This window comes from Procambarus clarkii, chromosome 26 (assembly GCF_040958095.1).
Source record: "Procambarus clarkii isolate CNS0578487 chromosome 26, FALCON_Pclarkii_2.0, whole genome shotgun sequence".
Classification (NCBI taxonomy): Eukaryota; Metazoa; Arthropoda; class Malacostraca; order Decapoda; family Cambaridae; genus Procambarus; species Procambarus clarkii.
In genome coordinates this window covers 20,754,922-20,779,412 of record NC_091175.1, presented here as the reverse complement: position 1 = coordinate 20,779,412, position 24,491 = coordinate 20,754,922, and the positions used below count along the sequence as shown (strand labels likewise).

The 24,491-nt window shown below is 49.1% G+C and overlaps 1 protein-coding gene across 3 annotated transcripts in view; it reads right to left on the bottom strand.

Moving 5' to 3' along the window:
- Positions 1-24,491, bottom strand: part of Cad99C (cadherin 99C) — a 226,593-nt gene that overhangs the window by 121,655 nt on the left and 80,447 nt on the right. For all 3 annotated transcript variants that reach the window (XM_069331962.1, XM_069331961.1, XM_069331960.1), the window contains exon 3: positions 21,977-22,039. In XM_069331962.1, the coding sequence (XP_069188063.1) occupies positions 21,977-22,039 (63 nt within the window). The remainder of the gene's footprint in view (positions 1-21,976; positions 22,040-24,491) is intronic.

Here is a 24,491-nt window from a genome sequence, read left to right as displayed (position 1 = left end):
TAATATTTTATTATCTTGTTTCCTTTGATATGAAATGATGGGCAATCTCTGTTATAGCATTCCTTCTTGTTCAGTGACTTTACACAATTTTGTGTGGACAAATTTGTAACTATACGAGCGACATTTAGGATACTTCTACCATCTCCTGGGATGAGTGACGCTGCTCAATACTGTCCTTACGACGGTATGTTCACTCACAGCATACCTGGAGAGGGTTCTGGGAGTTCTTCTACTTCCTGAGTGACGGTGCCTAATACTGTCACAATGACAGTATGTTCACTCTCAGGATGGGTGACGCTGTTCAATACTGTTACTATGGCGGTATGTTCACTCGCAGGACGAGTGCTGCTATCTAATACCGTCACTATGGCGAGGTGTTCACTCACAGGATGAGTGACGCTGTCCAATACTATCACCTGGCGGTGTGTCCACTCATAGGACGAGTGCTGCTACACAATAAAGTTGTCGATCGGTGCAAAACTTAAAAAAAGAACGTCAGTTTTATGCTAAAGTTGACTGTGATTCAACTATTGATTGTCATTCACTTTTAACGTGTGCCTTCGTGTAGATAAATGATGACGTCAACGTTCTTTGTTGGCGCGTGTGACTAAGAACGGTGAAGGAATGCATGTACAGGAGACAGAGGGACAGGGAATGTCTCATTTACTGTCCCACAGGGTACAGTAGACAGTGAGAGTGACGGGGGAACATACACAAATATGAAGAATGCCAGCAATGTGGCCGTCCTTGCTTGGGACCCGCCTCAGTCAGTCTGTCACACGGGTTGATGGCGCCCTTGCCTGCGTGACTCTCTCAGTTATAATACACACGCATATACTTTTATCGTATGATAAGCTATTGTTTTAATACCTTGTGACGCCTACACCTCTTGTATTATACAATTTTCACATTAAACGTCTTTAGTTTTATAATGTTTTGTATTCGCGTTTAGTTGTATTAGGTCTATAAAGTTTTAGCATACACCTTTTTGGCGTACAGAGAGTATGCGCATTTTTTAATATATTCTAAACGTTTTTGTATTATTATATCCTTTTTGTCATGTATACATTTTCAAGTATGTCGATAAATGTGTATAAATACAGACGTACCTGCATGCATTTACATATTGTGTATGAACATATATTTTATTTGTGTATTTTAAAAGTATAGCAACGCTGTTATTTTCTCTTTTCTTTATTTTGTATTTGTCTATAGCATACATAAAAGAAAGTAGGCAGGAGAGGGTGAAGGAGAGGAGAGAGGGAAGGGGAAGGAGAGGTCAGCTGAGGGAAGGGGAAGGAGAGGAGAGAGAGGGAAGGGGAAGAAGAGGAGAGAGGAAAGGGGAAGGAGAGGAGAGAGGGAAGGGGAAGAAGAGGAGAGAGGAAAAGGGAAGGAGAGGAGAGAGAGGGAAGGGGAAGGACAGAGGAGAAATTTAAATCGACACACGATTATAGAGGTATAACCACACCCTAAGGGATGAGGCAGGTGAGGTTGCTCTCACCCTGATCAGTACAATGTGTTGGACGCACGTTGTACACATATATTTACACACAACACAGTGTACATGTTACCCGTCATGCTGGGTGATAAACACGTACACATACACACACACACTCTCTCGTCTCCTAGAAAGGAGATGAGAGAGAGATCAAATAATATACATGTGGAAAATACTAGAGGGCCAGGTTTTACACGGTAAAATAACATCGTACTGGAGTGAACGACGTGGAAGAAAATGCAGAAGAGAACCAGTGAAGAGCAGAGGTGCCATAGGCACAATCAGAGAACACTGTATAAACATCAGAGGTCCGCGGTTGTTCAACACCCTCCCAGCGAGCATAAGAAATATTGCCGGAACAACCGTGGACATCTTCAAGAGGAAACTAGATAGTTTTCTCCAAGGAGTGCCGGACCAACCGGGCTGTGGTGGGTATGTGGGCCTGAGGGCCGCTCCAAGCAACAGCCTGGTGGACCAAACTCTCACAAGTCAAGCCTGGCCTTGGGTCGGACTTGGGGAGTAGAACTCCTAGAACCCCATCCAGGTACAATCCAGGTACATCCTCCTGTACACAGGCAATATTGTACTAAACACACACACACAAATACATTCATAAGCTATTACAACAAAGAACAACTGCAGACATAACTAATAATAAAGAGGCTACAAACACACATTCAGACAAATCAACAACAGTTTATAATCTTAATGCAGAATTCTTCTACTTTTTCAGAATATACATTTTTTCCATTGTGACGCATCCATTTGTTCAGGAACAGTCCTTATCTCATTATTTCTATTATACATAAATCATCGAGCACTATTCCAACAGCATCCACGTGAATTTCACATTGTTCCTTTAGCTTTATGTCACTTAATATATTCTTACAACACTCAACTATGGTCCCCACTCCAGAGCCGACTATGTCACAGGTATCATTTCAATGGAAGTAAAAAAATGTCCCTCTCACTCCCAGCACCACCACCACCACCAGCACCACCACCACCACCACCAGCACCACCACCACCACCACCACCACCACCACCACCACCACCACCACCACCACCACCACCACCACCACCACCACCAAGGGCTCTCCCCTCCCGGCACGCCTGCGAGAAGTCATCCCGCTCTACCTTCAAAAGTTACATCCCCGATAATGAGATATTTAAGATGAGAGGAGTATTGTGGTAGCGGGGGTGAGCCACCGTGACCCTTGTGACCCTGCAGGAGTGTGGCTCACGGTGAAAGTGCTCACCTCTGGCAGGCTCCAAGGCCTCGCACCTTGTTGTTGTTGTTGTTGTTGTTGTTAGAGATTCAGCTACTCGGTAAAGTTCCCAGTAGCACGGGTTATAGTGAGCCCGTAACTTACCTGGCAGAGGAGCGGGGCAAGTAGCACGGGCTATGGTGAGCCCATAGTGGACTTACCTGTCACAGGAGAGGTGCTGTACGTCACACCAACCCGGCATCTTACAAATAACGTCACACCTCGCTCGTATGGGTTATGGGCTATTGATGCCCGTGCTACCTTTTGTGTGGCTTTATCAATCATCAGCTCGTATGAGAAAATGGAAGTGGCTGGCGAAAGTGACGTACTGTCCCGTTTTCTGTTTTGGGTCCTCTGGCTTAGGCTGTTAGGTTAGGAGAAGACACTTTAAATTAACAGTTTTAGGAGAACTGACTGACCTCCTAACCTACCAGAGCACCCAGAACTTGCTGTTTGGAGTCATTCCATTTGGAAAATTAATTTCTTGAGGTTATCTTGAAATGATTTCGGGGCTTTTAGTGTCCCCGCGGCCCGGTCCTCGACCAAGCCTCCACCCCCAGGAAGCAGCCCGTGCCAGCTGACTAACACCCAGGTACCTATTTTACTGCTACGTAACAGGGGCATAGGGTGATCCTTTTTTGGATTACGGCAATTTTTGGCCGTAGCGCATACGAGCGAGAAACGATGTTATTTGTAAGAGGACAAGTTGGATCATCCTTCTTGCATATTTATCTTTACCTAGGGTTTACCTCTGCTCTATTTCCAGTTTTCTGCTTCTGTAAGTCCGTGAGGATATTTGTCTTTACAATCCACAGTTCCACACAACCATCACAACCTGGTAGATCCGGTAACTCCTAAAGGAACATGTTAAGGTCCCCCCTTGAAAGGCTTCAATGATTCTTCCAGCAATATTTCTTACATTTCTTGATAAGAGGTTGTAGATTTACGGCCCTGTGATGATCACCGGTGTTATCATAGATGATTTCGGGGCTTAGCGTCCTCGCGGCCCGGTCCTCGACCAGGCCTCCTTTTTGTTACACACCCCCAGGAAGCAGCCCGTAGCAGCTGTCTAACTCCTAGGTTCACTGCTAGGTGAACAGGCTCATTAGGGTGAAAGAAACGCTGCCCATTTGTTTCCGCCTCCACCGGGGATCGAACCCGGAACCTCAGGACTACGAATCTGATGCGTTGTTCACTCATATGTCAGGCCCCTGATGTCTCTAAATGTGAACAAATCCACAAGGGCCGTGACGAGGATTCGAACCTACGTCCGAGATCATCCCAGACGCTGCCTTAATTCCCCTTGTGGATTTGTTCATTGATGCATCACGCTATTGTGATTTCTGTGTGTGTCTAAATGTGTTTATCACCTCTCTGCTCTCCACTGGATACCTTCTGCACTTCCTGTCATATCCTCCGCTCCAATGTGATGTATTCTTCAGGTTTAGAACCTGTCTTTCTTAGAATCTGAAATATCGGTTGTGTTGTTCTTAGACTTATTTAGCAATTTCATTTTTTTATAATAAAAATGACAGACATTGCAGCCACAGTGTAACAAAGATGAAGTTGAATTAGATCTAGGTATCCCCATCTCTGCTGTCAAAACTATATTGGTCCAAACACTCAGGTCTGAAAGGAGAGAAATTATTGACTCCCAACGACCTGAAAACACCAGTATAAAAAGCTATGATTTGTTCAGATTCGAAACCTATATCTATGGGCAGCACAAAACGTCCACCAGACTGTGCGACACAGTGGTTGCCAGGTTGGGTTACCGTTACCTGTGGCAGGTGGCTACAGGTGACGGATCTCCCAATCCTGAGCACTCCAGGTGCAAACTCTGTGAGCAGGAACTGCGGCATGATCTCCCGCACTACATCACCGAATGCCCAGTTATTAGACCATTCAGACCAGTTGGCATGAGGTACCTGAAAATTTGCAATTACTTTATTAACTCTCGTGTTCTTGAGGATATCCTCATAATGCACCCAGAGTCTGCCAGTACAGACTACTGATCACATGGCCCTGTATGACTAACCATCCTGTGTGATGGGGATTTTTAACATTACGTAGCTAGTGTTTTGACACACACTGTATCCCCCCCCCCCCCTTCATATAGTCTAGGGCAGCTGCACAAATGCACATATACCTAAATGTGTTAATATAAAAAAGTCATTATATAATTTTTTGAGGTAAAGAGAGGGGGGAGATGGGAGAGAGGAGCTGGGTTGTGAGGGGTGATGTTTGAGGACAGAGAAGGAGAAAGGGGAGAGATGTTTTAAGAGAGGGAAGCAGAGAAGGAGAAAGGTGGAGAGGGGAAGAGAGAAGAGATGTGAGAGACGGGAAATGTTGGAGGTGCTGAGAGTGGTGAGATTGGGAGAGGGGGAAGGCGTATGGAGGGGGGAGGGTGTAGGTGAGAATGAAAGGTGGAGATGGGGGATATTAGGGGAGAAAGGTGGAGAGGAGAGGGGGTGGATAGGGGAAGAGGTATGATATGATGGGGTGACTGGGAGAGAATGGAAGAGAGAAGGAAGGAGACCTGGGTGCAGCCGGGTACCACCTCCAGTAAATTTGTATCTCTAAAAAAAGATGACTGTGTGTGTGTGTGTCCAAAGTAGTAAGCCAGACGCTCGGGGCTAGTCTCACAAAAAAAAGTTCGGAAGTCAGTACATTAAACAACCGATGATTCGAAAGGCGGGGCCAATGAGCTAACAGCTCGAAGCTGCAGGCACAAACACTCAATACACACTCAAAGGTCACCATGACACACGCAAAGGTCACCAAGACACACGCAAAGGTCACCAAGACACACGCAAAGGTCACCAAGACACACGCAAAGGTCACCAAGACACGCAAAGGTCACCAAGACACACGCAAAGGTCACCAAGACACACGCAAAGGTCACAAAGACACACGGAAAGGTCACAAAGACACACGGAAAGGTCACAAAGACACACGCAAAGGTCACAAAGACACACGCAAAGGTCACCAAGACACACGCAAAGGTCACCAAGACACACGCAAAGGTCACCAAGACACACGCAAAGGTCACCAAGACACACGCAAAGGTCACCAAGACACACGCAAAGGTCACCAAGACACACGCAAAGGTCACCAAGACACACGCTAAGGTCACCAAGACACACGCAAAGGTCACCAAGACACACGCAAAGGTCACCAAGACACACGCAAAGGTCACCAAGACACACGCAAAGGTCACCAAGACACACGCAAAGGTCACCAAGACACGCTAAGGTCACCAAGACACACGCAAAGGTCACCAAGACACACGCAAAGGTCACCAAGACACACGCAAAGGTCACCAAGACACACGCAAAGGTCACCAAGACACACGCAAAGGTCACCAAGACACACGCAAAGGTCACCAAGACACACGCAAAGGTCACCAAGACACACGCAAAGGTCACCAAGACACACGCAAAGGTCACCAAGACACACGCAAAGGTCACCAAGACACACGCAAAGGTCACCAAGACACACACAAGGGTCACCAAGACACACACAAGGGTCACCAAGACACACACAAGGGTCACCAAGACACACACAAGGGTCACCATGACACACACACAAGGGTCACCATGACACACACAAGGGTCACCAAGACACACACAAGGGTCATCAAGACACACTCAAGGGTCACCAAGACACACGCAAGGGTCACCAAGACACACGCAAGGGTCACCAAGACACACGCAAGGGTCACCATGACACACAAGGGTCACCAAGACACACTCAAGGGTCATCAAGACACACTCAAGGGTCACCAAGACACACGCAAGGGTCACCAAGACACACGCAAGGGTCACCATGACACACAAGGGTCACCAAGACACACGCAAGGGTCACCAAGACACACACAAGGGTCACCAAGACACACGGCAAGGGTCACCAAGACACACTCAAGGGTCATCAAGACACACTCAAGGGTCACCAAGACACACACAAGGGTCACCATGACACACAAGGGTCACTAAGACACACGCAAGGGTCACCAAGACACACTCAAGGGTCATCAAGACACACGCAAGGGTCACCATAACACACAAGGGTCACCAAGACACACGCAAGGGTCACCATGACACACAAGGGTCACCAAGATACACGCAAGGGTCACCATGACACACAAGGGTCACCAAGACACACGCAAGGGTCACCATGACACACACAAGGGTCACCATGACACGCAAGGGTCACCATGACACACAAGGGTCACCAAGACACACGCAAGGGTCACCAAGACACACGCAAGGGTCACCAAGACACACGCAAGGGTCACCAAGACACACGCAAGGGTCACCAAGACACACGCAAGGGTCACCAAGACACACACAAGGATCACCAAGACACACACAAGGATCACCAAGACACTCACAAGGATCACCAAGACACACACAAGGGTCACCAAGACACACACAAGGGTCACCAAGACACACACAAGGGTTACCAAGACACACTCAAGGGTTACCAAGACACACACAAGGATCACCAAGACACACACAAGGATCACCAAGACACACACAAGGATCACCAAGACACACACAAGGATCACCAAGACACACACAAGGATCACCAAGACACACACAAGGGTCACCAAGACACACACAAGGGTCACCAAGACACACTGAAGGGTCACCAAGACACACACAAGGGTCACCAAGACACACTCAAAGGTCACCAAGACACACACAAGGGTCACCAAGACACACTCAAAGGTCACCAATACACACACAAGGGTCACCAAGACACACACAAGGGTCACCAAGACACACACAAGGGTCACCAAGACACACACAAGGGTCACCAAGACACAGCAAGAACATCACCGGGGCCGACACATCATAATTGCCAACTCACATTTGATAAGTCATATCTTGGCCAGGGAAGAGTCCGCCAAGCAACGGCAACTTAACCAGCAGGTGATCGTACGCATTCCTTGACGCAGGTGATGCGTGCGTCAGTGTGGGGGGGGGGGCAGGGGTCATTACCGCCGTCACATTGGTTGCTTCACTTCCCACCCTCCGTGGTCCACACACACACACACACACACACACACACACACACACACACACACACACACACACACACACACACACACACACACACGCACACACGCATATAAATTCCATTTACTAAATAAATAAATGGGATGCATTAGGAAGTAATGTGGTGGAGGCTGACTCCATACACAGTTCCAAGTGTAGATATGATAGAGCCCAATAGGCTCAGGAACCTGTACACCTAAAGTAGATCGGTGCACATGAAGTCACAATAACGTGGCTGAAAAATGTTGACCAAACAACCCGCTAGAGATTGAAGCGACGACGACGTTTCGGTCCGTCTTGGATTATCAAGACAATCGACTTGATGATGGTCCAGGACGGACCGAAACGTCGTCGTCTATTCAATTTCTAATGTGTGGTTTGGTCAACGGTAGCTCGGTAATTGGGAGGCGGGACCAAAGAGCTGAAGCTCCACCATCGCAAGCACAACTAAATATGTACACCGACCCACTACTGTATCTCGTATTCAAATGCCTGTATTTGAAGTACTCGCCATGCGTGTACTAGGAGAGTACACACACACACATGGGAAGGTCATGCCACACATTCACTTGTTTATGGTAGGGCCACCTGGGTCCTTCCGGGAAGAGCCGGGTGGGCAGATTGCTCATACCTGGATCTGGATTATACCTGGGGTGTACCTGGGGATATACCTGGGGTATACCTGGAGGTGTACCTGGGGTATATTTGGAGGTGTACCTGGGGTATACCTGGAGGTGTACCTGGGGTATACCTGGAGGTGTACCTGGGGTATACCTGGAGGTGTACCTGTGGTATACCTGGAGGTGTACCTGGGGTATACCTGGAGGTGTACCTGGGGTATACCTGGAGGTGTACCTGGGGTATACCTGGAGGTGTACCTGTGGTATACCTGGAGGTGTACCTGGGGTATACCTGGAGGTGTACCTGTGGTATACCTGGAGGTGTACCTGGGGTATACCTGGAGGTGTACCTGTGGTATACCTGGAGGTGTACCTGGGGTATACCTGGAGGTGTACCTGGGGGTATACCTGAGGGGTATACCTGGGGTATACCTGGAGTGTGTTCTGAGAGTTGTTTTACTCGACCAAGCCCGGCTTGGTCCACATATCCATTACAACCCGGTCTTCCGGCATTTCCTCCTGGAACTTGTCTTATTATTTCTTGAACAAGTCCACATTTGTTACGGCAATACTTCTAAACAATGCATTTGATAACGGTGCACACAAGAGACGTTTGTCTAAGTTGTAACACACAGGAGGGGCGACAGGTAGACGACTAGTATGATTGACACAAACAAAATAAAACCGTGTTCAGAGGCAATGACCGAGTTGGGAGGAGTTTGACGAGTGGAGTACCGCAAGGTTCAGCGTCAGTAATGTCCATTATTCAACCCGTTCTCGCACTTTCTTATAGTCAATATTGACTTATTAAATACGTGCATATGTGACATACTAATTTATTGTGAATATTTTAGTTTACCTTGAAAAGCTTCATAGAAAACACCGACTTTACCTAACCTTCTTAGTATGTTAAGATAAGCATCTTATTGCTTCGTAATTACAATTATTACTTAACCTATACCTATAATAGGCACAATAAATTAGTATGTCACATATGTACTTATTTAATAAGTCAGTATTGACTTAATGAAAGTGCGAGAACGGGTTGCATTATTTATATAAATGATCTTCCTGGGAAGTAAACAGAGCTATACGAATGAGCTTCACAGTAGCTCATTCGTATAGCTCTGTTTACTTCCAGGAAGATCATTTATATAAATAAAAGACAGATGACTGCGGTGCTCTTTAAAGCGTCCTGGGTAAACACGTGTATGGTGTAACATATGACAAATACAATAATATGTGGGTAAGTGCACCATAGGGTAATGGAAGGCAGAACAAGTCCACCGTGGCCATATTCACGCCACTGGCCTCCACCAGGATGCACCACGTCAATGTAGACGTTCGTAACCGTCTCTACCCCGCCCGAAGGTCGAGCATAGAATCCTCGGGTGTGAGCAGAGGACGTAGACCACTGCGATAAAGAACTCAGACAAAGAAAGATATTTATGAGTGGCATGAAGAGTAAACTGGTATCAGAGGAGCATGTAGAAGGCAGAGTAAGAACAGCAGAGTAAGAACAGCAGAGTAAGAACAGCAGAGTAAGAACAGCAGAGTAAGAACAGCAGAGTAAGAACAGTAGAGTAAGAACCACTCCCATCTCACAACTGTATTTTAATTCACAGTTGGAGAAATGTTAACAATAACAATTAAGCACATACATGAGCTCTAAACTAGAATATGGAGCAGGTGTTCGGAGCCTCTATTTCAAAAGGCACATCACTAAGCATGAAAAGGTGCAAAAGACATGCTACTAATAGTCTGCCAAACACGTATAACACAAGAACCAAGAGGAGAGAATGACAGCGTTATATATACAACAACTATTGCACAGAAGACAAAATGTGACATGATCACAAGTGTAAAATTGTAGAAGGAATTAGTAAAGTTTACTACAAGGAATTAGTTAGATTTATAAGAAAGAGAACAAGGGACTATAGTCAAGATAAGAGAACACATGTACCGAAAAGTGTGTGCATAAATACTATTTTTGGAAACATTGGTGACGGTGGAAATATTTCTTTTTTATTGACACATTTAAGTACATCTGCATTTGTGCAGCTGCCCTAGACTATATGATGGGCAGTACAGTGTCACAAACCTAGTTACGTGCTGCTAAAAATCCCCAACACACAGGATGGTTAGTGATACAGAGGCATGTGATAGGTAGTCTTCACTGGCAGACTCTAGGTGCATTATGAGGATATCCTCAAGAACACGAGAGTTAATAAGGTAACAGTGATACTAAAAGTCCCCATCTCGAAGGCTGAAGTAGAACTACGGTTCTCCGCCCATATCCTCGTGGACAAAAATATCCAGACAGCCCACAAGAAAGTTCTAAGAATAATATCATTCAACAGCAGACTGACCACTGCACAACCTGCCTAACTTTCCTCGCTCCATTAAACTATACATTTCACATTTTGTTTACACGTAATTAATCCAGACGAGACAAGCGGCTGAAGAGTTGGCATCCACCCACACATTTGAGAGTGAACACACCACAACGTTTTGGTCCGTTCTCAACCATTATCAAGTTATAACACAACTTCATAATGGTCTAGGACGGACCATCGTCGTGTCTTCATTTTCAGATGTGTGGGTTGGGTGATCTTCATTTTCAGATGTGTGGGTTGGGTGATCTTCATTTTCAGATGTGTGGGTTGGATGATCTTCATTTTCAGATGTGTGGGTTGGATGATCTTCATTTTCAGATGTGTGGGTTGGGTGATCTTCATTTTCAGATGTGTGGGTTGGGTGATCTTCATTTTCAGATGTGTGGGTTGGATGATCTTCATTTTCAGATGTGTGGGTTGGGTGATCTTCATTTTCAGATGTGTGGGTTGGATGATCTTCATTTTCAGATGTGTGGGTTGGGTGATCTTCATTTTCAGATGTGTGGGTTGGGTGATCTTCATTTTCAGATGTGTGGGTTGGGTGATCTTCATTTTCAGATGTGTGGGTTGGATGATCTTCATTTTCAGATGTGTGGGTTGGGTGTGAAGACGAGAGAGAATACTCTGCACCATCAAAGGTTCGGATCTAAACCCCCGCCGGATCCTCTGAACTATGGGTCCACTGCAGCGGCTGTTATATACCTGGTTGATACCTAGTTGATCAGATTATATGGATCTAACTGCCTCTCAACCTTCCACCTGACACTTTTACTTTACAAAAACAATGTCTAAATGCATCAAATTCCCCAAGTACATGTGGAAACCCCAAGACACTTCTACAAGGAAGTGTCTTGGGGGTTTCCTAAGACCTTGAAAATGACAGTAATAAACACAAGGTTATTACTGTCATTTAAAAATATATATACTTTATTCGGAGTCATTAAAAATAGGTTTAAATCTATATTGTGTTACGATAAGATCTTAGTTATTGTTGCCTAATATAAACTTACAGTAATATTGTATCGGATGTGATACAGTCACTGTGCACCTTGCAAGTATTATGTTCTGTAACATATTGTTCTTTCTGGCTAGTGCTTTTTCTGACTCCTCGTGTCTCCACAGTATAGAAAATGAATATTATTCCCGACAAACTTTGCTTTGACCTTAGCCTTGGAGAGCTAAGGGAAAAGATCTTACAGGTAGGTACCTGAAGGCTGCCGACTTATGCATCATCCACAAACATGTGTACAGATGACTCTTTCCCGTCTCAAGACGTTGGTTCACATCAGGGGCCAGAATGGGTCTTAATAACATTCCTGAGGACCGTCATTTGTAACTGGTCACATCTCCGACGTCACTGTTACTCTCTGTTTCTTACCAGAGAGGTACACTTTCACTCATTCCTGCCCTTTACATGTGTGCTCACCTAACTTGCCTGGGTTAAGCTCTTTGGTCCCTTCTATCTTTAAATCGTGTAAAGGTTCCTGAGCCCACTTGGCTATCCTCCAAAGGATACCTGATCAACCAGGCTGTGATTGATACGTCAGACTGCGAGCAGCCGCGTCCAACAGCCTGGTTGACCAGTCCAGCAACCAGGAGGCCTGGTCGATGACCGGGCCGCGGGGACGCTAAGCCCCGGAAACACTTCAAGATAATTTCAAGGCAACTACCATACTACATCTGAAACTCTGTATACTGGGCTTCCGTTGCGTCACTTCTTAGTCCATTCCATATTTTCACTGCTCTGACACTGACTTTTGGTCTTCTAATGTTTCTGGTTCATTCGGGTACTTTGCTGGCATGTGTGTTCCATTGTTCGTGTTCCACTAGTGATGAACAACCTGTCCAAGTGTGCGCTATTTCCCTGAAAATGTACTTCTGGAGGTGTGTGTCCACGGGTTGACCCAGGCTCCTGCGCACACTACGACCCACACAGCAGAACAGTGCAGTCTCCGAGGACGAGTGGTGATTGACACCACTGGTGGGAGACACGCAGGAAGACCACGTGCCTCTACCGTACAGCATCCCCCGCCTGGTGGTCTCCACACCACCTGATGTTGACACCGTACACACACACACACACACACACACACACACACACACACACACACACACAAAAGACCCCGTGGCGCGTGACGCCCACAATCTGTGTGTTACAACCACACTGAAACAGTTAAGTGCCAGGTTGAACAACCCAGTGGGGGGGGGGGGCAGTAGGTGATGTACATGCTGCTATGTCAGTATGTTCACTCACGGGATACACAAGTGACGCTGTCCACTACTGTCACTATGGAAGAAAATGCAGAATAGAACCAGTGAAGAGCACCATCATAGGCACCATCAGAGAGCACTGTATAAACATCAGAGGTCCGCGGTTGTTCAACACCCTCCCAGCGAGTATAAGAAATATTGCCGGAACAACGTGGACATCTTCAAGAGAAAACTAGATAGTTTTCTTCAAGAACTGTCGGACCAACTGGGCTGTGGTGGATATGTGGGCCTGCGAGCCGCTCCAAGCAACAGCCTGGTGGACCAAACTCTCACAAGTCAAGCCTGGCCTCGGACCGGGCTTGGGGAGGAGAAGAACTCCCAGAACCCCATCAAGCAGGTATCAGGTATGGCGGTATGTTCCCTCGCAGGATGGGTAGTTTGCATTCTTACAGACAACCTCGTAGTACTTTTGAGCTCACAAAATGTTTAACGAAGGCTAACTAAGCTGCCATGATTGAGGAAAGATGTACAGGTTTCGTAAGCGAACACCTAAATATTTGAAGAATCCTGGTCCAGTTCTGTCTGGGGACTGTCGGAACCCGTGACGTGGTCTTGACACTAGGGGGTGACTATACAGTCGTCAGGTCCAGTACAATACGGCGTCTGGCGCCCCTGCTCCCTGGGGTCACAGGAAGGTTGAGAGATTATTCCCGTTTTCCGGTTGGATCTTCGGGAGAGACGATTGTGCCCAGCGCTTGGAGGGCTCCTGGTGTGCCCTCGAGCCATGGTGGGCATCAGGCTCCTGGTGTGCCCTCGAGCCATGGTGGGCATCAGGCTCCTGGTGTGCCCTCGAGCCATGGTGGGCATCAGGCTCCTGGTGTGCCCTCGAGCCATGGTGGGCATCAGGCTCCTGGTGTGCCCTCGAGCCATGGTGGGCATCAGGCTCCTGGTGTGCCCTCGAGCCATGGTGGGCATCAGGCTCCTGCTGTGCCCTCGAGCCATGGTGGGCATCAGGCTCCTGCTGTGCCCTCGAGCCATGGTGGGCATCAGGCTCCTGCTGTGCCCTCGAGCCATGGTGGGCATCAGGCTCCTGCTGTGCCCTCGAGCCATGGTGGGCATCAGGCTCCTGCTGTGCCCTCGAGCCATGGTGGGCATCAGGCTCCTGGTGTGCCCTCGAGCCATGGTGGGCATCAGGCTCCTGGTGTGCCCTCGAGCCATGGTGGGCATCAGGCTCCTGGTGTGCCCTCGAGCCATGGTGGGCATCAGGCTCCTGGTGTGCCCTCGAGCCATGGTGGGCATCAGGCTCCTGGTGTGCCCTCGAGCCATGGTGGGCATCAGGCTCCTGGTGTGCCCTCGAGCCATGGTGGGCATCAGGCTCCTGGTGTGCCCTCGAGCCATGGTGGGCATCAGGCTCCTGGTGTGCCCTCGAGCCATGGTGGGCATCAGGCTCCTGGTGTGCCCTCGAGCCATGGTGGGCATCAGGCTCCTGGTGTGCCCTCGAGCCATGGTGGGCATCAGGCTCCTGGTGTGCCCTCGAGCCATGGTGGGCATCAGGCTCCTGGTGTGCCCTCGAGCCATGGTGGGCATCAGGCTCCTGGTGTGCCCTCGAGCCATGGTGAGCATCAGGCTCCTGGTGTGCCCTCGAGCCATGGTGGGCATCAGGCTCCTGGTGTGCCCTCGAGCCATGGTGGGCATCAGGCTCCTGCTGTGCCCTCGAGCCATGGTGGGCATTCTCCTACAATTAATCGATACTAAAGTTGCCCTTGGATTCAAATAAGTAACGTAAATTAAACAAACTAATTTTCCAAAATTTATTACTGAAATTTATACTACCCGGAGTCCCATGGTTACTGATTCCTTGCCTTCCTGGGGGATCGGTGATCGACACATTCAGGTATGGTTGGTCGGGAAGGTGGTGGCAGTGCAAATGTGTTTTGTTATTTTTTTTAACTAATAACCCTTGTCCTTGGTGTATCTTCCTCATTTAATATTCCTCTTACATACGTGGCAGTCCAGTGAGGGGTCATGCTGGACTGTAACAGTGTTGAGCTGGGGTATTGAGTGAAGAGAGAAAGATATTTACAACCCAGAGCGTGCAGAACGATTACGAGAGATCACAAGATAACAGGGATAATACTGTGGAGCATTGGGTTATTACAATAGAGGCCGCGGTTATTACGACAGGGTAAAGCGGTCTTTACATCACTGAGTGTTGGCAGACTGTTCCAGCTGCTCCTTTGGAGGAGTTAGGACCGTTGTTCTTCTTTCCGGGGGGCGTCACACGCCAAGTATTTGCCTCTCAGCGTGTTGATCTGCCGTAAGGCACAGTACTCTTCCGGTGACATGCGAACAATTGGCTGCAAGTCTTGTTTCCTATTGACTGCAAGTCTTTGCGTTTTTCCCATCACGGGAACGCCGGACACAAGCTGCAGTAGTGCCGTCGGGGCCTCTAAATCAGCAACAATTTCAAATTCCCGTCTGTATACCTCTTGCTTTTTCTCTTATCGGACATAGACAAGGCCACAATATTACCGTATCATGCTTTGCAGATGACACTAGGATTTTTACGAGTAGTGTTACATACCTGGAGAGTGTTTCAGGAGTTCTTCTGCTCTTCGAGCCCAGGCTGGGGCCAGGCTCCTGGACCGCCTATTAAGTCATACTCTCCCTTGTGTATTACCCCGAAGATAGTTTCGTTTAATTATGCTCAGAGGGGAGACGAGATGCCAAAAATGTCAATTGTTTAAGTTTTAAGTTCGGTGGGGAAGTGGTGACAGTAGGCCTTACTATGGCGGCTCGACTTGAGTAGATGCCGACCAGGTTTCCGCCAAAATGTTCTGGAGGAAGAGCGCCCAGTCTTACTAGTTTCGGAGTACTGTATATGATTGGACGAACGTGGGAGTGTGTCCAATTTGACCAATCAGAGAGCGCCCTGATTGGCCAGGGCGCTTGAGTCGCCTAAGAGCTCCAGTTGATTTTCTCATTATAATATTATTATTATTATTATTATTAGCCACAATATGCAGAACGTCTCGGAAATAACAAACATAATTAGGAAATTGATTTACAAGCTTAATTGTACAATACTTAAAATTAACTTAGAAGCAAGTTAATATTTTTAACTGTTAGAGAGTGTTAGCAAATGATTGAGTCTTGAGTAATATTTTGAGTAACTTATTTGTGAGAGGCAGGAGCTTCATAATACATCAGTTTTTTTACGTACTGGACCAATCGGTTAACTATACGATGTATTAGTATAAATTAAAGCCACGTAATGTTGACGCTGCGATAGGTTAAGTGGGACGTTTCGTTGCGTACGTTTCTGGTTAGGCGAAACAGTTACATTTTTGTACGGAGTGAGAAATGATGAGAAGTTGGGCAGCGAGGCAGGTTGGGCAGCGAGGCAGGTTGGGCAGAGAGGCAGGTTGGGCAGAGAGGCAGGTTGGGCAGCGAGGCACGTTGGGTAGCGAGGCAGGTTGGGTAGCGAGGCAGGTTGGGCAGCGAGGCAGGTTGGGTAGAGAGGCAGGTTGGGTAGAGAGGCAGGTTGGGCAGCAGCGAGGCAGGTTGGGTAGCGAGGCAGGTTGGGCAGCGAGGCAGGTTGGGCAGCGAGGCAGGTTGGGTAGAGAGGCAGGTTGGGTAGAGAGGCAGGTTGGGTAGAGAGGCAGGTTGGGTAGCGAGGCAGGTTGGGCAGAGAGGCAGGTTGGGTAGCGAGGCAGGTTGGGCAGCGAGGCAGGTTGGGTAGAGAGGCAGGTTGGGTAGAGAGGCAGGTTGGGCAGCGAGGTAGGTTGGGCAGCGAGGCAGGTTGGGCAGCGAGGCAGGCGGGGCAGAGAGGCAGCGAGGCAGGGAGGGAGGCAGGCGAGGCAGGCGGGGCAGGGAGGCACGTTGGCAGGGAGGCAGGTTGGGCAGAGAGGCAGGGAGGCAGGTTGGGCAGGGAGGCAGGTTGGGCAGGGAGGCACGTTGGCAGGGAGGCACGTTGGGCAGAGAGGCAGGCGAGGCAGGGAGGCAGAGAGGCAGGCGAGGCAGGGAGGCAGGCGGGGCAGGGAGGCAGGTTGGGCAGGGAGGCAGGTGGGGCAGGGAGGCAGGTTGGGCAGGGAGGCAGGTTGGGCAGGGAGGCAGGTTGGGCAGGGAGGCAGGTTGGGCAGGGAGGCAGGTTGGGCAGGGAGGCAGGTTGGGCAGAGAGGCAGGTTGGGTAGCCAGGCAGGTTGGGTAGCCAGGCAGGTTGGGCAGCGAGGCAGGTTGGGCAGAGAGGCAGGTTGGGCAGCAGTGAGGCAGGTTGGGCAGCAGCGAGGCAGGTTGGGCAGCAGCGAGGCAGGTTGGGCAGAGAGGCAGGATGGGCAGAGAGGCAGGTTGGGCAGAGAGGCAGGATGGGCAGAGAGGCAGGTTGGGCAGCGAGGCAGGTTGGGCAGCGAGGCAGGTTGGGCAGCGAGGCAGGTTGGGCAGCGAGGCAGGTTGGGCAGCGAGGCAGGTTGGGCAGCGAGGCAGGTTGGGCAGCGAGGCAGGTTGGGCAGCGAGGCAGGTTGGGCAGCGAGGCAGGTTGGGCAGCGAGGCAGGTTGGGCAGCGAGGCAGGCGAGGCAGGGAGGCAGAGAGGCAGGCGGGGCAGGGAGGCAGGCGGGGCAGGGAGGCAGGCGGGGCAGGGAGGCAGGCGGGGCAGGGAGGCAGGTTGGGCAGGGAGGCACGTTGGCAGGGAGGCAGGCGGGGCAGGGAGGCAGGTTGGGCAGGGAGGCAGGTTGGGCAGGGAGGCAGGCGGGGCAGGGAGGCAGGTTGGGCAGGGAGGCAGGCTGGGCAGGGAGGCAGGCTGGGCAGGGAGGCAGGCTGGGCAGGGAGGCAGGCTGGGCAGGGAGGCAGGCTGGCCAGGGAGGCAGGCTGGCCAGGGAGGCAGGCTGGGCAGGGAGGCAGGCTGGGCAGGGAGGCAGGCTGGGCAGGGAGGCAGGCTGGGCAGGGAGGCAGGCTGGGCAGGGAGGCAGGCTGGGCAGGGAGGCAGGCTGGGCAGGGAGGCAGGCTGGGCAGGGAGGCAGGCTGGGCAGGGAGGCAGGCTGGGCAGGGAGGCAGGCTGGGCAGGGAGGCAGGCTGGCCAGGGAGGCAGGCTGGGCAGGGAGGCAGGCTGGGCAGGGAGGCAGGCTGGGCAGGGAGGCAGGCTGGGCAGGGAGGCAGGTGGCTCAAAAAGGGCAGGCGTGCCCCCTCACACACCTGCAGGTACCCCAAGGTTAACCACACACTTACCCTCCCATGTACAGTTATATCCGCTACAGTCTGTAGTCAACACTTGATCAACCAGGCTGTGATTCATACGTCAGGCTGCGAGCAGCCGCGTCCAACAGCCTGGTTGACCAGTCCAGCAACCATGAGGCCTGGTCTAGGATCGGGCCGCGGGGACGCTGAGCCCGGAAACCATCGCAAGTTAACCACAAGGTATGATAATCTTGGTGGGCATCATCTCCCACGTATGCCCCTGGTTGATACCTGGTTGATGGGGTTCTGGGAGTTCTTCTACTCCCCAAGCCCGGTCCGAGGCCAGGCTCGACTTGTGAGAGTCTGGTCCACCAGGCTGTTGCTTGGAGCGGCCCGCAAAGCCACATACCCACCACAGCCCGGCTGATCCGGAACTTCTCTTAGAAAACCGTCCAGTTTTCTCTTGAAGATGTCCGCGGTTGTTCCGGCAATATTTCTTATAGTCGCTGGGAGGACGTTGAACAACCGCGGACCTCTGATGTTTATACAGTGCTCTCTGATTGTGCCCATGGCACCTCTGTTCTTCACTGGTTCACTCTTGCATTTTCTTCCATATCGTTCACTCCAGTACGTTGTTATTTTACTGTGTAGATTTGAGACCTGACCCTCCAGTATTTTCCATGTGTATATTATTTGGTATCTCTCTCGTCTCCTTTCTAGAGAGTACATTTGGAGAGCATTGAGACGATCCCAATAATTTAGGTGTTTTATCTCGTCTATGCGTGCCGTATATGTTCTCTGTATTCCCTCTATTTCAGCAATCTCTCCTGCTCTGAAGGGGGAAGTGAGTACTGAGCAGTACTCAAGACGGGACAACACAAGTGACTTGAAGAGTACAACCATTGTGATGGAATCCCTGGATTTGAAAGTTCTCGTAATCCATCCGATCATTTTTCTGGCTGACGCGATATTTGCTTGGTTATGCTCCCTAAACGTTAGATCGTCGGACATCATTATTCCCAAATCCTTGACATGCTGTTTTTCTACTATGGGAAGATTCGATTGTGTTTTGTACCCTGTATTATGTTTCAGGTCCTCATTTTTGCCGTACGTGAGTACATGAAATTTATCACTGTTAAACATCATGTTATTTTCTGCTGCCCAATCGAAAACGTTGTTGACATCTGCTTGTAATTTTTCAATGTCTTCAGCAGAGGTAATTTTCATGCTGAATTTTGTGTCATCTGCGAAGGACGACACGAAGCTGTGACGTGTATTTTTGTCTATATCAGATATGAGAATAAGGAACAGTAGCGGTGCAAGGACTGTACCCTGAGGTACAGAGCTTTTAACTTCGCTTGGACTCGAATTTATTTGATTGACTGTTACTCTTTGTGTTCTGTTATACAGGAAATTGAGTATCCAGCGTCCTACTTTTCCAGTTATTCCCATTGACCTCATTTTGTGAGCTATCACCCCATGGTCACATTTGTCGAACGCCTTTGCAAAGTTTGTGTATACAACATCTGCATTTTGCTTTTCTTCTAGAGCTTCTGTGATTTTGTCATAGTGGTTGAGTAACTGTGACAGACAGGATCTTCCCGCTCTAAATCCATGTTGTCCTGGGTTGTACAATTCATTATTTTCCATAAAACTAGAAATTTGATTCCTAATCACTCTTTCAAAGACTTTTATTATGTGTGATGTTAGTGCAACTGGCCTATAATTTTGTGCCAAGGCTTTACTTCCCCCGTTGTGCAACGGAGCTATATCTGCAGATTTAAGTGCTGCTGGTATCTCCCCTGCATCCAGGCTCTTTCTCCATATTACGCTGAGTGCTCTCGCTACTGGTACTTTACATTTCTTTATGAATATTGAATTCCATGAGTCAGGCCCAGGAGCTGAGTGCATAGGCATATTGTCAATTTCTCTTTCAAAGTCTTCCGAGTTCGTGTTAATATCCGTTATATTATCTGCAGCTTGAATGTCATTCATAAAGAAGCTGTCTGGGTCATCAACTTTCATGTTGTTTATTGGTGTGCTAAACATAGCCTCATACTGGCTTCTTAGAATTTCACAAATCTCTTTGTTGTCCTCTGTGTACGTACCTTCATTTGTAATTAACGGTCCAATACTGGTCGAGGTTTTTTATTTTGATTTTGCGTATGTGAAATTGATTTTGATTTTGCATATGTGAAAAAATATTTCGGATTTTTCTTTATCTCTTGTACAGCTTTCTGTTCCAATTCCATTTCCTCAGACTCATATGATCGCTTCAACGTTTGTTCTATTTCTTCGATCTCCCTGCTTAGGCTTGTTTTCCTTGCTTGTGATAGTTGTGTCTGCCGAAGCATTTCCGTTATTTTTTTCCTTCTCCTGTACAGTCGTCTGCGTTCTCTTTCTAGAGTGGTCCTCTTTCTGCCCCTCCTCACAGGCACGTGCTTCAAGCAGACCTTGTAAGCTTCAGCTGTCAGTTGAGCTATTTCCTGTGTGGGAGTTTTGTCGCTTAAGACCGTCTCCCATTGAATGTTTGAAAGGTCTACATTTATTTTTTCCCAGTCGATCCTCTTATTGTTGAAATTGAATTGATTGAATATTCCTTCTCGCTTGTTGGGTCTCTTAAACCTACTACCGTTATTTATGCTAGTTCACACTTCAATGAGCTGATGGTCTGAGTATGAAGTATCTGAGATTGTTATGTCTCTGATTAGTTCATCATTGTTTGTGAATAACAAGTCTAGTGTGTTTTCGTTCCTAGTTGATTCTGTAATCTGTTAATTGAGTGAGAATTTGTCACAGAATCTCAAAAGTTCTCTGACCTGTGGTCGGTTATTTCCCGGGTCATTCCCTGCTATGATATTTGTGTTTGCCATTCTCCATCTTAGACTCGGTAAATTGAAATCTTCAAGGAAGATAATATCTGGAGCTGGGTTTGCTAGGTTATCAAGTATGTTCTTTATTTTGTGCATCTGCTCTGTGAATTCCTCAACCGTTGTATCTGGCGGTTTATATATTAGAATAATAATTAGGTTTAGTTTCTCTACCTTAATTCCAAGTACCTCTACCACCTCATTAGTTGAGTTTAGTATTCTGTGCATACCAGGTCTTCTTTAATATACAGACCTACTCCTCCATTTGACCTAGTTTTTCTATTACATCTATATAAATTATAATTTGGAATCCAGATTTCACCATCCATGTAATCTTTTATATGAGTTTCCGTGAATGCCTCAAATATTTTCACTCCTTCTATGTTAGAGGGAGTGAAAATGTTAAAGAGTCCTGGGTGATGGACAGCCAACTCACAGAGGCGGACGATAAGACTTGGCCCCTCTTGTTTAATGCTCAGGATAATGATGACAGTACACACATTGTACACACTGTATGTACAATTTTGTACGGTTGTTCAACGTCCTCCCAGCGAGCATAAGAAATATTGCCGAAACAACAATGGACATCTTCAAGAGAAAACTGGATAGTTTTCTTCAAGGATTTGTTTGATTGTTGCCGCCGAAGGCGGCTAGTTTATTGTGCACCCCATACTCATCCTGTGAGCGGTAGCGCAAAAGCATTACAGAGGGCACAAAAGGTCTTTATCAGACCTCATCTTAGATTATTACATAAACAATTTCTTCAATCCTTCACACCTTATAGATACAATGTCTTCAAGGAGTGCCGGACCAACCGGGCTGTGATGGATATGTGGGCCTGCGCAAATTTTACAAAATACATTAAATCAGCGGTACTCACGTGTGCCAAGACTCTCTGTGATGTCTAGGATGATGATGGCCTGGCCGGATGTGACGTCGCACACTGCGGGAGACACAAAAGATGGCGTCAGAAAGGAAGTACCTCATGCAGTACAGAGCCACAACACCTACGTGTAAAATGTCTTGGAAACAGCGCTCGTATACAATGAAAGGTTGCCTGCAGCAGTGTTTGCTGATTGTGTCGTAGGCGCCTCTACTCTTCGCTGGCTCTACCCTACCTTTCCTGCCATATCTTTCCATACCTGGAGCATACCTGGAGAGCGTTTCAGGAGTTCTACTTCCCGAGCCTGGGGGGCCAGACTCGCTGAGAAACGCTTTGGTCTGGTGTTGGGCCTAAGGCCTATCAACCTCTTGAGGGTTGTTGCCGCCACCACAAATGCTTAATAACTAGTTTATAACCTGAAAACCTCCCAGAACTAATGTAAACACAGTGTATATACACCGAGAAATATCCCCATTTCTATTTGGATAGAAAAATAGAAATATAGGGAAATAGAAACAAAAGAAGTACCCGACCCGGTGTATATATCCCTCGGGGAGGTAATGTCCACCGGTACAGAGGTGTACTCACGTCATGCTTGCTGGCACCGAGTATTAGCTCCCAAGCCCCACCTTTCCAACTCCCGCCACTGTCTGTACTGCCCCTGCCCTCTTATATACACCCCCCCCCCCACCTTTCGTGGCTTCATTACCGTGTATTTGTCCGTGTTGAACTCTACCAACCATTTTCTGACCAATGTTGTAGATCATCCAGTTCACACTGTAGTGTGTTGGTGAAGCAGTGTTCACACTGGGTGGTGGTGGAGCAGTGTTCACACTGGGTGGTGGTGGAGCAGTGTTCACACTGGGTGGTGGTGGAGCAGTGTTCACACTGGGTGGTGGTGGAGCAGTGTTCACACTGGGTGGTGGTGGTGGAGCAGTGTTCACACTGGGTGGTGGTGGTGGAGCAGTGTTCACACTGGGTGGTGGTGGAGCAGTGTTCACACTGGGTGGTGGTGGAGCAGTGTTCACACTGGGTGGTGGTGGAGCAGTGTTCACACTGGGTGGTGGTGGAGCAGTGTTCACACTGGGTGGTGGTGGTGGAGCAGTGTTCACACTGGGTGGTGGTGGTGGAGCAGTGTTCACACTGGGTGGTGGTGGAGCAGTGTTCACACTGGGTGGTGGTGGTGGAGCAGTGTTCACACTGGGTGGTGGTGGTGGAGCAGTGTTCACACTGGGTGGTGGTGGTGGAGCAGTGTTCACACTGGGTGGTGGTGGTGGAGCAGTGTTCACACTGGGTGGTGGTGGTGGAGCAGTGTTCACACTGGGTGGTGGTGGTGGAGCAGTGTTCACACTGGGTGGTGGTGGTGGAGCAGTGTTCACACTGGGTGGTGGTGGTGGAGCAGTGTTCACACTGGGTGGTGGTGGTGGAGCAGTGTTCACACTGGGTGGTGGTGGTGGAGCAGTGTTCACACTGGGTGGTGGTGGTGGAGCAGTGTTCACACTGGGTGGCGGTGGTGGAGCAGTGTTCACACTGGGTGGCGGTGGTGGAGCAGTGTTCACACTGGGTGGTGGTGGTGGAGCAGTGTTCACACTGGGTGGTGGTGGTGGAGCAGTGTTCACACTGGGTGGTGGTGGAGCAGTGTTCACACTGGGTGGTGGTGGTGGAGCAGTGTTCACACTGGGTGGTGGTGGAGCAGTGTTCACACTGGGTGGTGGTGGAGCAGTGTTCACACTGGGTGGTGGTGGAGCAGTGTTCACACTGGGTGGTGGTGGAGCAGTGTTCACACTGGGTGGTGGTGGTGGAGCAGTGTTCACACTGGGTGGTGGTGGAGCAGTGTTCACACTGGGTGGTGGTGGACCAGTGTTCACATTGGGTGGTGGTGGTGTAGTGTTCACACTGGGTGATGGTGGTGGAGCAGTGTTCACACTGGGTGGTGGTGGAGCAGTGTTCACACTGGGTGGTGGTGGTGGAGCAGTGTTAGCACTGGGTGGTGGTGGTGGAGCAGTGTTCACACTGGGTGGTGGTGGAGCAGTGTTCACACTGGGTGGTGGTGGTGGAGCAGTGTTCACACTGGGTGGTGGTGGTGGTGGAGCAGTGTTCACACTGGGTGGTGGTGGTGAAGCAGTGTTCACACTGGGTGGTGGTGGTGGAGCAGTGTTCACACTGGGTGGTGGTGGTGGAGCAGTGTTCACACTGGGTGGTAGTGGTGGAGCAGTGTTCACACTGGATGGTAGTGGTGGAGCAGTGTTCACACTGGGTGGTGGAGGTGGTGGAGCAGTGTTCACACTGGGTGGTGGTGGAGCAGTGTTCACACTGGGTGGTGGTGGTGGAGCAGTGTTCACACTGGGTGGTGGTGGTGGAGCAGTGTTCACACTGGGTGGTAGTGGTGGAGCAGTGTTCACACTGGGTGGTGGTGGTGGAGCAGTGTTCACATTGGGTGGTGGGGGTGGAGCAGTGTTCACACTGGGTGGTGGTGGTGGAGCAGTGTTCACACTGGGTGGTAGTGGTGGAG